Source organism: Myxine glutinosa, chromosome 5 (genome assembly GCF_964187855.1).
Source record: "Myxine glutinosa chromosome 5, kmMyxGlut1.1, whole genome shotgun sequence".
NCBI lineage: Eukaryota > Metazoa > Chordata > Myxini > Myxiniformes > Myxinidae > Myxine > Myxine glutinosa.
This window is the reverse complement of record NC_136265.1, coordinates 174,904,363-174,921,146: the sequence shown is the minus strand read 5'-3', so window position 1 is coordinate 174,921,146 and position 16,784 is coordinate 174,904,363. Positions and strand designations below refer to the sequence as shown.

Genomic DNA, 16,784 nt, shown 5'->3' with positions numbered 1-16,784 from the left:
AGACTAATCTATATAGTTTTTGTTTGTTTGTTTGTCTGCACGCGCTAATCTCCTGGACGGTGAAAAAGAGGAGGAAACCTGCAATACAAAAAATGCCGGGACGGGCCCCGGGAAGGTTATAGGCTAGGTGGCGAGTCCGGTCGAGGCCGCTTCAGCTGGGCTGGGCCCATTTCGTATTTAAAAGCTGAGCTGAACTATAGTAGTCAATCTTCTACGGCCGTGAGTAAAAGCTGAATTATAGTAGTAAATTCATTCAAAAAGAACTAAAAATGTCGGGACGGGCCCCCGGGAAGGTTATAGGCTAGGTGGCGAGGCAGGTCGAGGCTGCTTCGGCCGGGCTGGGCCCATTTCGCAATTAAAAGCTGAGCTGAATTATAGTAGTCAATCTTCTACGGCTGCGAGTAAAAGCTGAATTATAGTAGTAAATTCACTCAAAAAAAACCTTAAAATGTCAGGACGTGCCCCGGGAAGGTTACAGGCAAGGTGGCAACCTTCGGCCGGCCCGGGCCTATTTCGCAATTAAAAGCTGAGCTGAATTATAGTAGTCAATCTTCTACGGCCGTGGGTAAAAGCTGAATTATAGTAGTAAATTCCTTCAAAAAAAACTTAAAATGTCGGGACGTGCCCCGGGAAGGTTACAGGCAAGGTGGCAAGGCCGGTCGAGGCCGCTTCGGCCAGGCTGGGCCCATTTTGCAATTAAAAGCTGAGCTGAACTATAGTAGTAAATACATTCAAAAATAACTAAAAATTTCGGGACAGATCCCGGGAAGGTTATAGGCTAGGTTCGGCTGGGCTGGCCCATTTTGCAATTAAAAGCGGAGCTGAATTATAGTAGTCAATCTTCTGCGGCCGTGAGTAAAAGCTGAATTATAGTAATACATTCATTCAAAAAGAACCCGGGCAACGTCGGGTGCTTTCGGCTAGTATATATTAAAAATCGCAAAGGTACTAGTACAGCAGAAGTAACCAACTTTGAGTTGTCAAAAATCTCAAATCTAGTGAATGCAATGAAATACGACTAGAAATACAATCAAAATACAAACCAGACTGGACAAGGCCCACGTGATGGATATTTACATTGAGTTACAGGGTGAATAACGTTAATTAATTATTAACGATTTGTTTGAAGGTTGGCAACTGAAATTTTTGAACTGAAACCTCTTTGCAAGGCATCGATACATCGGCTTTTCTTTATTTATTTATTTATTTATTTTGTATACAAAGTCAAAGCTCATGGAAGATCTGGAACACAGAACGGATCAGGACACAACAGAAGAAAAGGAAAAAGAAAATGAGAAACTATGGAAAAAAAAGAGAAATTGGGAAATTTTACAAATCCCTTGATATGAAGCGTGTTGTCATTCTTGTCTCGGTATACAGTCCGGCTGGGTGGATTCAAAAGGGATAATTTGGAGATTTATGAATTATGAGATTTATCCCAAAAAGGTTGGTTAGAAGGGTCACATGACAAGAATTTCTGTCAACAAGAATTAAAACCATCAACCCAAGTATTCAGAACACCGATCTACAGAATAGGCTACTCGTAGCGCCACCATGCGTGGAGATTTGATGTCCGTCTGCACATTAGAATATTTGTAGACAATAAAAGCTGCTGCAAGGTCCACCATTTTTCTGAAGTAAAACTTAAAAAAAAAAAAAACAAGGTCAAAAATTCTCAGTTTGGTGATAGACTTCACCATGTGCTCTCAGGGCTCTCCCAACGAGCCCTCCCACCACTTTCCGACTGCTTGCTGTGCTGGGATTCTCTGGCCTGTCCGCGCCTCTTGAAGCATCCCGGCCTCGCATTCCTTTGGCAGTAAACCAGTCCACATATATCTTATCTTCTTGTTTACACTCTCGTGATCTTTGACACGCTATGCTGTAGCTGCCCGTTGCATTGAGGGAACGGCAGAAAGTACTGGCGCACGATGGCGCCTCGCAGTCGAGTACCTAAATAATTGGGATAACTTGTGGCATTTACAAACTTCGCCGACGCTAATTGACATTCTTGCACATGTAGATATACAACGTACATTTGGAATGCGGAGAGCCCGACAAGGGACCGTCCATTTTATGTACGAAAGGGGAAGGAGGTTTTGAACCGGTTCAAAATTTCTGGAAAATCTATGTATGTAATAAATACCTACTATAGGCTACCATACGGAGGATATATCAGGATTTCAACCTCAAATGCGTTATTGCTAAATTTCAATAAAACCAGCTGTATTTGTTTTTGTTCAGCCTGGTTATTTAATAAATAAATAAATAGAACACAAAACCCAGCAAGTGTTTTCAATTTTTGTTTTTTCCTTCTAAACCATAGTTTGCTATGAACAGGCCATGATGCAATGTCTAAGCTGCAAACGGGCTGTACAGACATGAAAAATGCGTGAAGATGGCCAGAAATGTGTCCAGTGGCGGTAACTTCTTTTGTAAGATTGTCGATAACAGGCGTTGCTCATACATTGCAGAATTTTGTTTTCCTTCTTTCGCCATCCCTTCTGCATTCCCTCGAATCACACATGGAAGCACAATCCGACTCAAAATAAAACCTTGCATTGCACAGTGGGGATGGCCGACCAAGGGACTTACAGGTTTATTTTGTTTTGTTTTTGAACAATAATAATTATTGTGTGGCAAGAATTCTCGTAGACAAGCGTTACGCCTAGGTCCCCCGTCGGGGAAGTGATGTGAGTTGACAAAGTGAAAGACGCAGAAAACATGCTATGATATGATATTTCGCTCACAAGGTTCAGACATACATGGAGGCGGCCATCTTGGATTTTGACGTGGCATTTTCAATAGCGTTCTTCCTTATGCCTAGATACACCCACACACCAGATTAGAAGTTGGTACTTCGCTTATTTTTCAAGATATTCCGCTCACAACATTCAGACATACATGGCATCAGACATACATGGCGGCGGCCATCTTGGATTTTGACGTGGGTTGCACCCACACACCAAATTCGAATGCGGTCCTTCGCTTACGCACGCACACGCACGTACGCACGCCCGCACGCACGCATGGACGGACGGACGGACACACGGACGGAGGGGAAAACCATAATCCCCCTTTCGCTCCGCGGTGCGACGGGGGACAAAAACCAGGAAGTGTACGGCAGATGGAAAACTCAAATACCAGCAATCATAGGCCAAAAGGGCGACGTTTATTTAAATAATCTATCGTCGAGAACCGTAACCGGTCGATTTCAAGGTAACGTGTTTCCTCACCTGCACTCGCACATCCCATGTTGTACAAACGTCATTTCCTGAAGGTGATGCTCGTGCAAGGGCCTGATCCGCATCACCTGTGGGAGGATGGACACCTGCACAAATGTGCGCAAACGTCAAGCTAACGTGCCGAGCTCTTTGTCTCGTGTTCAACGAAAGCTCGGTCACAAAAACGACGACAAAGCAGATGTAATATCTCGATACCTCTTCTTTCAGCACCAAGTTCAATGACAGCCCATCCTTTGCTCCAAAGTAATTCGATTGTTACAAGTTTGGCCTTTTTATTTGCCTAGATCAGCTGGTTATGTGCTTCTCAGAAGCAGCAATTGGAATAAATATAGGGGAAGTAAACAAGTAGCAAAAGCGAAATAATAAGTTAAAAAACCCAGAATAGATGGAGAGTAGAGAGAGGTATAACAATGAAAAACAATGAGACAAAGTACTTCATAAAATGGTCATTCATCGTTGGATGACGAGACCCTGAAACTTTTTGTACGAGGACAGAAGCGAAGCTTCATGCAACTTATTATTACCTCTGCCGATGAAGGTGGATGGAGGTTATGTTTTCACCCCCTCTCTGTTTGTCTGTGAACAAGATATCTCAAAAGGTTGCGGTCGGATCCGTACGGAATTTGGCGGAGAGGTTGGGTATGTGACAAGGTGGTGCAAACATTTAGATGTTGGTGGAGATCCGGATCGGGATACCAGAAAATGGAAAGTGATTCTTCACCATTGAGAGATGGGCCAAAAACGATATATAGCACAATATTTCAAAACGTTGTGGAGGGATTCGGACAAAACTTGGTGGATGATTTGGTTCGGCGACATGGACAAGCCAATTCAATTTTGCTTCAGGTCCGAATCCTGATCCGGCCTATCGGTGGGATACTAAAAACCTAAACTGTTCAGCCTGGCGGAGGTGTGCGCTCAACTGAGTGTCATTCTAGAATGTTTGCTGGAGAAAGGTGGCCAAGCGATAAAGGTGGATCGCCCCTGCATTCGAACAACTTAAAATCTCCGACACTGGTCATGTGAACACCAACACTGGCAGAGATGCCACTGGGATGAGAAGGAAAAAACAGAAAACATTAAAGTACATCAACATGTGCGCATTTTCAGAATAAAACGATAAAATATTAAGAGATTACATATTACTCAGAATGGGGTTACAAAATGTTTATAGGGTTGGCTTCACATGAATTGTCATTGTTAAAATGACCATTCATGTTAAGCCAACCCTATAAAGATCTGGGTGATGTCATGATAACAACAGCTAGGGGAAAGGAGTTGCATCATTAAACTATCCAGATCAATCAATTTTAAGACCAAAGAAGCTGAAATCCGCCAATTGGCATGTCTGCAACTCTGACACATATGGATTAGAATCCAAACTAATGGAAGAGAAATATTCAGTACAACGAAATCCCATTTCCCATAAGTAAAGTCCAGCTAGCTGGTATACGGTTTATGTCCTCTCATTCCATTGCAAGACCAAGTGATACCAGAAAAACATTTTCCAGATAAGGATTGGATATTTCAGAATGAGGATGCAAGCATGTGTCTATGTGTGTGTCTGTGTGTGTGTGTGTGTGTGTCTGTGTGTGTGTGTGTGTCTGTGTGTGTCTATATGTGTGTGTGTGTGTGTGTGTGTGTGTCTGTGTGTGTGTGTGTGTCTGTGTGTGTGTGTGTGTGTCTGTGTGTGTGTCTATGTGTGTGTGTGTGTGTGTGTGTGTGCCTGTGAGTGTGTGTGTGTGTGTGTGTGTGTGTCTGTGTGTGTGTCTGTGTGTGTGTCTCTGTGTGTGTCTGTGTGTGTGTGTGTGTGTGTGTGTGTGTGTGTGGGTGTCTGTGTGTGTGTGTCTGTGTGCCTTTGAGTGTGTGTATGTGTGTGTCTGTGTGTGTCTGTGTGTGTCTGTGTGTGTGTCTGTGTGTGTGTCTGTGTGTGTGTCTGTGAGTGTCTCTGTGTGTGTGTGTGTCTGTGTGTGTGTGTCTGTGTGTGTGTCTGTGTGTGTGTGTGTGTGCATCTGTGTGTGTGCCTGTGTCTGTGTGTGTGTCTGTGTGTGTGTCTGTGTGTGTGTGTCTGTGTGTGTTTGTCTGTGTGTGTTTGTGTGTGTCTGTGTGTGTGTCTGTGTGTCTGTGTGTGTGTCTGTGTGTGTGTCTGTGTGTGTGTGTCTGTGTGTGTGTGTCTGTGTGTGTGTGTCTGTGTGTGTGTGTGTGTCTGTGTGTGTGTCTGTGTGTGTCTGTGTGTGTGTCTGTGTGTGTGTCTGTGTGTGTCTGTGTGTGTCTTTGTGTGTGTATGTGTGTGTGTGTGTGTGTTTGTCTCTGTGTGTGTCTGTGTGTGTGTCTGTGTGTGTGTGTCTGTGTGTGTGTGCGTGTGTGTGTGTCTGTGTGTGTCTGTGTGTGTCTGTGTGTGTGTCTGTGTGTGTGTCTGTGTGTGTCTGTGTGTGTCTGTGTCTCTGTGTGTGTCTATTTGTGTGTCTGTGTGTGTGTCTGTGTCTGTGTCTGTGTCTGTGTGTGTGTGTCTGTGGGTGTGTGTGTGTGTCTGTGTGTGTCTGTGTGCGTGTCTGTGTGTGTCTGTGTGTGTGTCTGTTTGTGTGTCTGTGTGTGTCTGTGTGTCTGTGTGTGTGTCTGTGTGTGTGTCTGTGTGTGTGTGTGTGTGTGTGTCTGTGTCTGTGTCTGTGTGTGTGTTTGTGTGTGTGTGTCTGTGTGTGTGTGTGTGTCTGTGTGTGTTTGTCTGTGTGTGTGTGTGTGTGTCTGTGTGTGTGTCTGTGTGTGTGTCTGTGTGTGTGTGTCTGTGTGCACGCGCGCACGCACAAAATATGTGCAATATGTCACGCACAAGACGCGTGTGCAAACATACCACTGTACAACATGTCACGCATAACATGTGTATATACAGTACAACATGTGCACAATATGTAACACACACATAAAAATAACATGGGTGCATAAAATACACAGCAAATGATGGTCCCACAAGCATGCAAAACAAAATAAACGTGCCAAAGTAAAACCAAAGCCAACCATGTGTGTAAACCATAACTGTGCATGTGTACGTGCAAATAACGACCCTTTCTGTTTGGCTCGCAAAGCCAGGCCTCGTGCCCCATGAACAAAGGAAAACATCTGTTGCGGTGCGATGCTGTCGTGCTGTTTTCCTGTGTTCTTTCAATATCCCAGCCCTTCACTGTGGTCATGATACCAGTCTTTGTTTGGTAGAACTTGATATCCAGACAGAGACAACTGGGCTGAGGCAAGTGCCAGCTCATGGCCATTACACCGTTCGTTTCAGTATCTCACACCATCTCCATCCCCCACAAGCCCTGACGCCCCCTAAACCTCTCTTCCACCCCACCATACTCCCTAATCATAACTCCACAATCCTCTCCAAGAAGTTCTGTCGCTCAAGCTTTTGGGTCTCACTATCTGCCATGATCTTTCCTGAGAAAACCACATTTCCAAACTGACCTCCAAAGCCAGTCGCCGACTGGGCATCCTCCATCGTGCGAAGTCCTTCCTTGGCACACCTGAGCTCCTCACCACATACAAGGCTTTCATCCGCAGCTCAATGGAATACTGTTCTCCCCTATGGGCCGGTGCTCCTGCCTCGCACCTAGCTCGGCTTCACGCTGTTGAAACCAAAGCTTTCCCGTGATGAAGAATCATTGGAATCTCCCGTGATGAAGCTAACTCCAAGGGCCTTTCACTCACTCACCGCAGGCAGGTGGGTGGTTTTTCTGTCTTCTACTGACTCCTCTCCGGCCTTGCTCCCCCAGCTCTCTCTGTGCTCTGTCTCCCATATATTCCTACAGGTCGCACAAGATCTGTCAGCAACCCTCTTATGGTTAAACTGCCAAAATCAAGACACTCTGCTCACTTTCATTCCTCTTTTCTCCCGCCTCTGGAACAAACTCCCCCACTCCCTTCAATCCCACTCCTCCCTCCAGGTCTTTAAAACAGCTGTTCACCACCATCTCTTATCTTCCCCCATCCAAAACCTTGATCTTTTCTACCCCCGCTAATTCACCCCAGATCCACTTTTTTGAAATACCAACTTCTTTCCTGGAAGTTCTAGCAGTGTCCTTGTGCTTTATACCTCTCCCACCTCCCCCCAAGCCCTCTCCCTCCCACAGATCTCTCGATGTCTCTGCTCTCAAATGTTGTGTTTGTGTCCTTCCCCCTCTCTCCCCATCTTGTCTACCGCTCCCTTCATTATATGTTTTATGTGACGGTTTGACTTTTTGTGTGATTAATGTTCGCTCTTTCATAGGTTCCATCTATGAAAAATGAATCCATTGTCCACAATCCACTGTCCCCACTAAAAACCTCCGAGGCAACTGGAATACCTTTAGCTATGTATACCTCTCCACGCCCACCTAATATTTGTATGTGTGGTGAACTGTTCTCCCAACGATGACTCAATATACAATCAACTTCTGCTAACATGGATCAACCGGTAAGCATCCATCCCAACTAGATTTTCCTCATCTGTACATCTCCTCATCGGCGGCGGCGGCTTCAACTGTAACCATGCCAGTTGGCAGGGTGTTCGCTCTGCAACAACTAGTCATGGAATTGCAGCAAAGGCCTTCTGCGATTCTGTGGCTCTGGCCTAAGCTGAAAAACTCCCCACCCAGATGTTTGCAGCTGGTACCTCCTCCCCTGTTGGCCTGGCAATGACCAACTTTCCATCCAACCAATCCCGTCCCTCCTCTGCCCTCAGCACGTTATTGTTAAAGCCCATAAGTCTCTGGGTATTTAGTGTACGCGGGTAAACTTAAGAACAGTGCAAACAGAATATGGTTGTTTGCACAGGCCAACTGGCAGGGACGATAATCTGATGTCTCAAAAAAGGATTGGGCTAACATTTCCACAGCATCTGATATTGATTCCTCTTGGGAATACTTCCACAAAAGCCGATTCTCTCTCTCTCTCTCTCTCTGTCTCCGTCCCAGTCCGTCCCAGTCCCTCCCCGTCCCTCCCCGTCCCTCCCAATCTCTCTCCAGTTTATCACAACTTCAGCTATCATATCCATCCTCTAGTACACTGAATCCCATGGTGAGGCAGTTGCATTTAAGCAACTTGTTTTCTTCACATGGAAGGTTATCCACACTAAGGGCAACCTCAGGTTACTCTAAGGTAACGGTACGCAAGAAGTGCATCAAGTATGAAAGGCAGAAAACATTATTTTGCAACTGGCAATGCTGAAATCTCAAATCAGACTCGTTCCTCAAAGTCATGATGCCACGTTGCTTACTCTCAATCCCCTCCTCATTGGCTGCCTCCCATATGAAGTCAGCAAACCTCAGACATGCACAAAAATGGGTGCAAAAACAGATCCCATCAACCAGTAAGCTTAATTCCCAATCCTATCAATTATGGTCCTCTCCTGGGGCCGACCATATAGCAAAGCTAACCTCCAAATCCAACCGTAGAATGGACGTCCTTTGTTGTTCCAAGTCATTGCTTGAAACATTCAGAACTCACATCCTGCAAGGCCTTTGGCTTTATCTCAATGGAGAACGGCTCTCCCCGATTGGCCGGCACTCCGGGATCACATCTGTCTCTCTCTGGATTCTGTGGAATTTAAAACTTTCGACATTATTGGAATCTCCCAAGATGAGGCCGTAGCAGAAGGCTTGTTACTCTAATGTGTCACACAGGTCAATGGTCTGATTTGTTGTTCTACCTCTCTCAGTTCTCCGACCCTCCCCAGCTCGTCGAGAGTGCCCGCGTTCTTCGAGTAACTCCGTCCTGGTTAAACTCCTAAAATCCAGGCCGATTCTGAACCTCCACTCCTTTGTTCCTCTTTTATCCCATAAGTGGACCTACATTCTAAAGATAGTTAAATTGCACTCTTCCCTACAGAGCTTCAATCAAGTGGTGCACCACCGTCTGATGTCACCCCCCATCTCTACCCAGGATCTTTATCTGAGATTTATGTTTTGTCTGTCTGTCTGTCTGTGTGCAGGATATCTCCACAAGTTATGGACGGATTCAGGCGAACCTTGGTGGGCAGGTTGGGTGGGTGCCAACGACTAATTGATTCGATGTTGGTGAAGATCCAGATCCAGATACTAGAATTTTTAAAAGTGATTCTTCACCATTGAGAGATAGAGCACTATATCTCAAAAAGTTGTGCACCGATTAATTATGACAAAACTTGGTGGACCAGTTGGTTAAGTGACATGACAGCCATATTAATGTATAATTAATGACAGCGTGCTTTGTGATGCATCACCCATTTCTGGCATCGGAGAAGGGTAGGATATGGTTGAAAATGGAGTACAGAAGGGAGGATGGGAGAGAAAGGAGGGTGAGGGTAAGTTCGGGAGGAGGGGGGAATGAAAAGGGAATGTATGGAACATACAGGTGCTGAGGATTGGCCAAAACCTCTCAATTTCTGAATACTTCATATGTATGACCTGCCTAGTGCATTGTAAACGCTTTAGGGTGACCAATGAGTACCTGCATGGTGGTATTGAAGAATGACGTAGGAACACACTCGTAGGTCTGGTCATTGCAGCAACCGGCGCAGCGTAGGAGAGGAACACAAGATGGTCGGAAGGTGACCTTTCTTGCAGCATTCGGCACCTCACGTGACACCCGCACCAGCACCTCGAGGGTGCGACAGTAGCTTCGTTTCCAGACTTCTTGAAATGGTATGGCTGCAAGAGAATATTGGTCAACGTGAAGACATTTGCTCAAGTTCCAAATTGGGTCTTTTTTGTCAGCGCTTTGTCAGTGTCATGTTCTCGTTGACTACCTCGTAGGGACCTATGAACTTAAGCATTGTAATTGCTGTATTAAATAGTCAGTATACAGTCGTGGCCAAAAATATTGGCACCCTTGCACTTTTTTCAAATAATGCACCATTTCTTACAGAAAATGTTTGGAAAAAAAAATGGTATCCACATTTGTATTTCTTTGGTTTTCAGTGGAACAAAACAAAAAAGCTGAAAAAAATACTAAATCTTAGCTTATTCCACACAGAAATCCTAAAATGGCCCGGACAATATTATTGGCACCTTTTAGAAGTTGCGAGAAATAATTAGATATCAAGCAGGTGATTCTCCTTTACTTTGGAAATGAACTCACCTATGGTGAGTTGCAGGTGCCTTCAATATAAAAATCACTCATTCAACCAGTTTGAATAGAGAAGAGGACTCATTCTGCAGTTTTGTGTCACTGTGTGTACCACAATGAGAATGGAAAAAATAAAGAAAACCAGAGAATTGTCTGAGGAGGTCAGACACAAGATTGTCGCCAAGCATGGACAATCTCAAGGCTACAAGTCCATCTCCAGAGACCTTGATGTTCCTGTGTACACCATACGCAATGTTATCAGGAAGTTTCAGGCCCATGGCACTAGCCAACCTCCCTGGACGTGGCTACAAGAGAAAACTTGATCGAAGATTGCAGCGAAGGATTGTTCGAATTGTGGAGAAACCACCTCGATCAACTGCCAAAAAGATTCAAGCTGACCTTCAGACACAAGGTACGACAGTTTCAACCCGCACCATCCATCGCCGACTCAATGAAAGGGGGTTCTATGGTAGGAGACCCAGGAGGACCCCACTGCTGAGAGGGAGACATAAGAAAGCCTGACTGAAGTTTGCCAAAACACACCTGAACAAGCCAAACTCCTTCTGGGAGAATGTCCTGTGGACAGATGAGACCAACTTCACGCTTTTTGGTGAAGCACATCATCTCTATGTTTACAGAAAACAAAATGAAGCCTTCAAAGAAAAGAACACCTTCCCTACAGTCAACATGGAGGAGGTTCAGTGATGTTTTTGGGTTGCTGTGCTGCCTCTGGTTCTGTGTGCCTTGATTGTGTGCATGGCATCATGAAATCAGGAGATTACCAAGGCATTTTGGAGCGCAATGTTCAACCCAGTGTCAGAAAGCTGGATCTCCATCAAATATCATGGGTCTTGCAGCAGGACAATGACCCCAAACACACTTCAAAAAGCGCCCAGGAATGGTTCAAGAGAAAACGCTGGACTGTTCTGAGGAGGCCAGCAATGTGTCCAGATCTAAATCCCATTGAACACCTGTGGGGAGATCTGAAAACAGCAGTTGGGAGAAGGCACCCTTCAAATCTGGGAGAACCGGAGCAGTATTTTCTACTTGGCTAATCGAGTGAATGTAAAGAGTATCTATATCAGATGATAAATGCCAAATTTCCCTGTTGTATCGCAATGTGAACGATTCACCCTAATATTGAGTGTTCGCCAATTATAGCAAGAACCCGTAAGACAAGTTGTGGGTGGGAATGGGACGATAACTCGGTTAAGCGATTGAACTCGGAATTTTCATCTCATCAATAATAATAATAATAATAATAATAATAATAATAATAATAAAAATCAAAGGTGGCGGCCGTCCTTGGTCTGTAACCCCCGCAAGAGGTCCCATTACGTCCCATCGGGAAACCTTCAACGTCGCCTCGATTATAGTTTGTACTTCATCCGTGACTTGCTCCACGTGGTCACAGAACCGGACATGAATGATCAAAAGAATGAATTAGGACAGCACCTGCTGAGCCGACAGTACTCCAAACAACCGTCAAAGACCTTCAGTCGCAATCGCACGGGAGGAGGTCGACCCCCCTCACCCACACGTACATATAAACCCAAAAGGGTGAGCTAATTGTGTATTTATAGGGTGAACAAAAGGGTGCGAGCGGGCGGTGCCATCCGCTTCCTCCAAGTGCAACCACAGCGATGTCAGAGACCAATGAATGCACAAACAACAACAACAACCTTTCGATGGTGGTCAATAATAATTACCTACGGATGGAGGGGTCACCTCCACCTTACGTTCACCTTCTCCCATAATAATAGATCTTTCACCAACTTATTTATATCGAAAACTCAACTTCATCCACAGTTGCAATTTGTTAACTTTCGAAATGTTAAAGCACACCTGTGAGAATCGTACGAAAATCATGTCACCTGCAAAAATGGAACTCGTTTTCCCACTATTGTATGTCCTGCTGTTCATGAGTCTATGTGCTTCACGCGCTCACCTGTGTGGCCGCTTCCAGGGCGTGGCGTTCCCTCCCCTGGGCGTGGCGTTCTCTCCCCTGGGCGTGGCGTTCTCTCCCCTGGGCGTGGCGTTCTCTCCCCTAGGCGTGGCGTTCCTTCCGTGCTGCTTCCCACCTGCCGTTTGCACGATGAGCACAGAGAGCGGCGGAACAAGCTCAAGCACCGAGAGACAAGTGGAACACAGACAAATAGGATGACGGCCGGTTGAAAAGAGAAGGGGGTTATTGCCCGAAACGTCAGCATCCCCTTCCTTCCCACGACGGTTAACAAACCTGAACCAACGTCTTGTTAATTTCATCCATTATTTAATGAGACCTATACGATTTTGGTTCAGACTCGTATATTTCGAGCATAATTATGTCAACCTTCTTGAAGAATCGGTGGGGAAGGTTTTTCGCCCGAGCCTTTCACGAACCGGCCGGCCAGGTGTGATGTTCGACTGAAGGTAATTTGGCCAGGAATTTGTAATTTATTCCATGTTTTTCTTTTTTGTCTACATGGTCGAGGCTCGTGGAAGAGCTACAGCAGAATGGAATGAAACAAAATGGAAAGGGGGGAACACCAACAGCAGAGTCGAGTTGATAGTGCGTTGGCTATTTCTGAGAGTGAGGTGTATGGAAGGGGGTTTGGAGAACACATGGAGGTGAACAAGCTGCATGCAAGCTGATGAATGAAACAGCAAGAAGAGGAAGTGGAAAGAAGGGATGAAACAGAAAAGGAACAAACCAATCGACAACTAACAAACAAAAAGAGCTTAGGGAAAGGAGAAGAATGGGACGAGACAGACTGAGGAAGTTGTTTCCACAGGTGAGAGAAAAGAGGAATAAGTTAGTGGAAGTGAGCAGTGAGCCTAGATTTTGGGAGTTTAAATTTTGGGAAGAAGAGGGTTACTAGCAGACCATGTGTGCCCTGCAGAAACATGGGAGGGCGAAGAGAGGACAGAGGGTGCAAGACCAAAAAGGAGGCGGTAGAATACGGAGGCCACCAACCTGTCTGTCTACGATGTACGAGTCACAGGCCGAGACACTCAGCTTCGTCGCGGACGATCTCAATGATTTTGAGAGCCTCGCTTTTTAAGCCATCAATAAGGGCGAGGTGTGAGGCAGGGGAACCAACCCAAAAGGGAGAGCAGTACTCAATCGAGCTACAAATGAAGGTCTTGTAGGTTGTGAAAAGTTCAGATTGGACAAAGAAAGACCTTGCACGGTAAAGGATGTGCAGTCGGAGGCCGGCATTGGAGGCCATCTTGAAAATATGCCAAAGGATAGATCATGTGTTTCAGTGAGGCCCAAACATTTGCGTGACTTAGCCTCTTCAAATGGTTTGTTTAGGAAGTAGATGCAAGGGTTTGCCAGACTGCAGAGGGAAGAGTCTGCTGCCTGCCTGTCTAAAAGACGAGAGATCATATTGCACAGGGTGGAATCATCAGCAAAGAGATAAGCAGGATTTTCCAAGGAATCAGAAAGGTCATTGATGAAGATCAGGTGCAAGACTGGACCCCAGACACTGCCTTGAGGAACTCCAGCCTTGACAGGGAGAGGAGATGAGAAGATCTCGTTAAGAGCTACACACTGAACACGGGAGTGGAGGAGGTCAGTGACCCATGTGTGGAGTTGGCCTTGGATGCCATAAACAGAGTTTGGATATCAAGGCGAGATGCCAGACTGTATCAAATGCTCAAAATGACTTCCAGGCAGATGGAAACTGACCCACAGAGAATGATTGGGCGAACAGAGCAGAAAGAGGACGAGCAAGAGCAGAAAGAGGATGAGCAAGAGCAGCAGAGCAGGTTTTAAGAGGCGAGATGCCAGACTGTATCAAATGCTCAAAATAACTTCCAGGCAGATGGAAACTGACCCACAGAGAATGATTGGGCGAACAGAGCAGAAAGAAGATGAGCAAGAGCAGAAGAGCAGGTTTTAAGAACACATCGGTCGCAGAGCAAGTTGCAGAATTGGAGTCGACGTTTGCCAAAAACCTCTCCACATTCTCAAGTGGGAAAGACACAGTATCCATGAGTAGTTGGGGTATGAGAGGGTAGGGTGGTACCAAGAGTGAGGGGTTGGGGAAACAATATTTGGAAGCAAACACAGAATTGAGACATTTGGCCTTCTCACGAGAGGAGTCAGCTGTGGTGCCATTTGAGTTGACGGAAGGGATGGCAGGGGAGCGCACACCAGAGACCGACTTTACAAGGTGCCACCAGGTCTTTGAGGGAGATAGGTATGAGAGTTCAGCCTTGAGATCGGCCAGATGTTGTTTTCTGGCTTTCTTGAGGGTATATACACACTTGTTCCAGGATTTATGGAATGATCTGAGGATTTGCCTTCCAGGAAGAGAAGGTAAGTTGCTTGAAGGCAACTGTCTCATCACAGGATCCAGTGTACCTGGGGCAAGAAGATAGGCATGATATCTTCAGATGAGATAGTACAAATCTGTACATAAGGGAAAGCAATCTTGGGTGGAAGGATTCCCAGGCAGTATTGATATCAGGAGAGGTGGGAATGAAGGACCAGTCTTGACATGAGAGGGCAGCTTGCAGCCCCTTGCTCTCTGACAATCAATCACTTGAGTGAACTGCCAAACTCTATGGAGTTGCGGCAGCTCTCTGCCAATAGCCAGAGAGATGTTGACTCTCACAAGCACATGATCGGATGAACCTATTAGAGCACAAGAGGAACTGGGGACATTAGTAGAAAAATTACCAAGTCCAGAAGAGAAGGGACATGCCATTGGGAGAAATACGGGTCAGTAAGTTCACTGATTGGGTCAGGCCCATAGAGCCACAGAAATCCTTTGCTGCAATGCCAAGGCTGGTTGAAGAACTTGCATGGGGACAGTTGAAATCACCACATATGAGGAAGGGAGAGTTGGGATTGGTGGTTATAAGATGGTCCATATTGGTAGAGAATGAGATGTGAATAGAGTCGTCCCTGTTAGGAGGACGGCACAGCACACACGCAGTCAAATGTACTCATGGGGGTTAAGAGGGGGAAGGGGAGTACATGGACAGTGGGAAATGGAGTTCTCGACATAAACTACAACTGCGCCACTTGAACAGGGTGCAGACCTGTTGAACCAGAACCGGAAAAGAGACAGAGGAATCGGGGTCATCCTGTGGGAGGAAGCATTTTGTTCGGCAGATACAGGAATATCAGGTTTACCAGTGGCAGCTTGGATTGTGAGGTCTGTCAAATATGGAACAAAGACCTCAGATGTTGGAGGTCCATTGACTTGGGGATGGGGATGAGGCATTTTTGGCAGGGAGAGGGAAAGAAAGGAGGATATGGGGAGCATGGGGAGGGGGAGGCGAGAGGATGCGGAATGGGGCATGGAGTGAACATGGAGGGGCAGGACAATGGGGAAGCAGAGAGAGGTGGGATACTGGGGAAACAGAGAGGAGGTGGGACACTGGGGAAACAGAGAGGAGGTGGGACACTGGGGAAACAGAGAGGAGGTGGGACACTGGGGAAACAGAGAGGAGGTGGGACACTGGGGAAACAGAGAGGAGGTGGGACACTGGGGCAAAAGAGAGGAGGTGGAACACTGGGGAAACAGAGAGGAGGTGGGACACTGGGGAAACAGAGAGGAGGTGGGACACTGGGGAAACAGAGAGGAGGTGGGACACTGGGGAAACAGAGAGGAGGTGGGACACTGGGGAAACAGAGAGGAGGTGGGACACTGGGGAAACAGAGAGGAGGTGGGACACTGGGGAAACAGAGAGGAGGTGGGACACTGGGGAAACAGAGAGGAGGTGGGATACTGGGGAAACAGAGAGGAGGTGGGACACTGGGGAACCAGAGAGGAGGTGGGACACTGGGGAAACAGAGAGGAGGTGGGACACTGGGGAAACAGAGAGGAGGTGGGACACTGGGGAACCAGAGAGGAGGTGGGACACTGGGGAACCAGAGAGGAGGTGGGACACTGGGGAACCAGAGACGGGGTGGGACACTGGGGAACCAGAGACGGGGTGGGACCCTGGGGAACCAGAGACAGGGTGGAACACTGGGGAACCAGAGACAGGGTGGGACACTGGGGAACCAGAGACCGGGTGGGACACTGGGGAACCAGAGATGGGGTGGGACACTGGGGAACCAGAGACGGGGTGGGACACTGGGGAAACAGAAAGGAGGCGGGACACTGGGGAAACAGAGAGGAGGTGGGACACTGGGGAACCAGAGACGGGGTGGGACACTGGGGAACCAGAGACGGGGTGGGACACTGGGGAACCAGAGACCGGGTGGGACACTGGGGTACCAGAGACGGGGTGGGACACTGGGGAACCAGAGACGGGGTGGGACACTGGGGAACCAGAGACGGGGTGGGACACTGGGGCACCAGAGACGGGGTAGGACACTGGGGAAGCATAGAGGGGCAGGACGCCGGGGAGGCAGAGAGGAGCAGGCCGCTGGGGAATGATAGAGGGGGCAGGATGCTGGGGAAGCATGGAGGGGCAGGACGCTGTGGAAACATAGAGGAGCAGGACGCTTGGAAGCATAAA

The 16,784-nt window shown here is 46.9% G+C and overlaps 1 protein-coding gene across 3 annotated transcripts in view; it reads right to left on the bottom strand.

Annotated features, from left to right (window-relative positions):
* The window catches only part of LOC137426706 (vascular endothelial growth factor A), a 47,274-nt gene that overhangs the window by 27,915 nt on the left and 2,575 nt on the right, over positions 1-16,784 (bottom strand). For 2 of the 3 annotated variants that reach the window (XM_068115497.2, XM_068115500.2), the window contains exons 2-4: positions 12,265-12,397; positions 9,699-9,898; positions 3,234-3,328 (exon numbers count right to left, since the gene is read on the bottom strand). In XM_068115497.2, coding sequence (XP_067971598.2) covers positions 3,234-3,328; positions 9,699-9,898; positions 12,265-12,397 — 428 coding nt within the window. The remainder of the gene's footprint in view (positions 1-3,233; positions 3,329-9,698; positions 9,899-12,264; positions 12,398-16,784) is intronic. The other variant, XM_078779107.1, reaches the window with a different exon arrangement.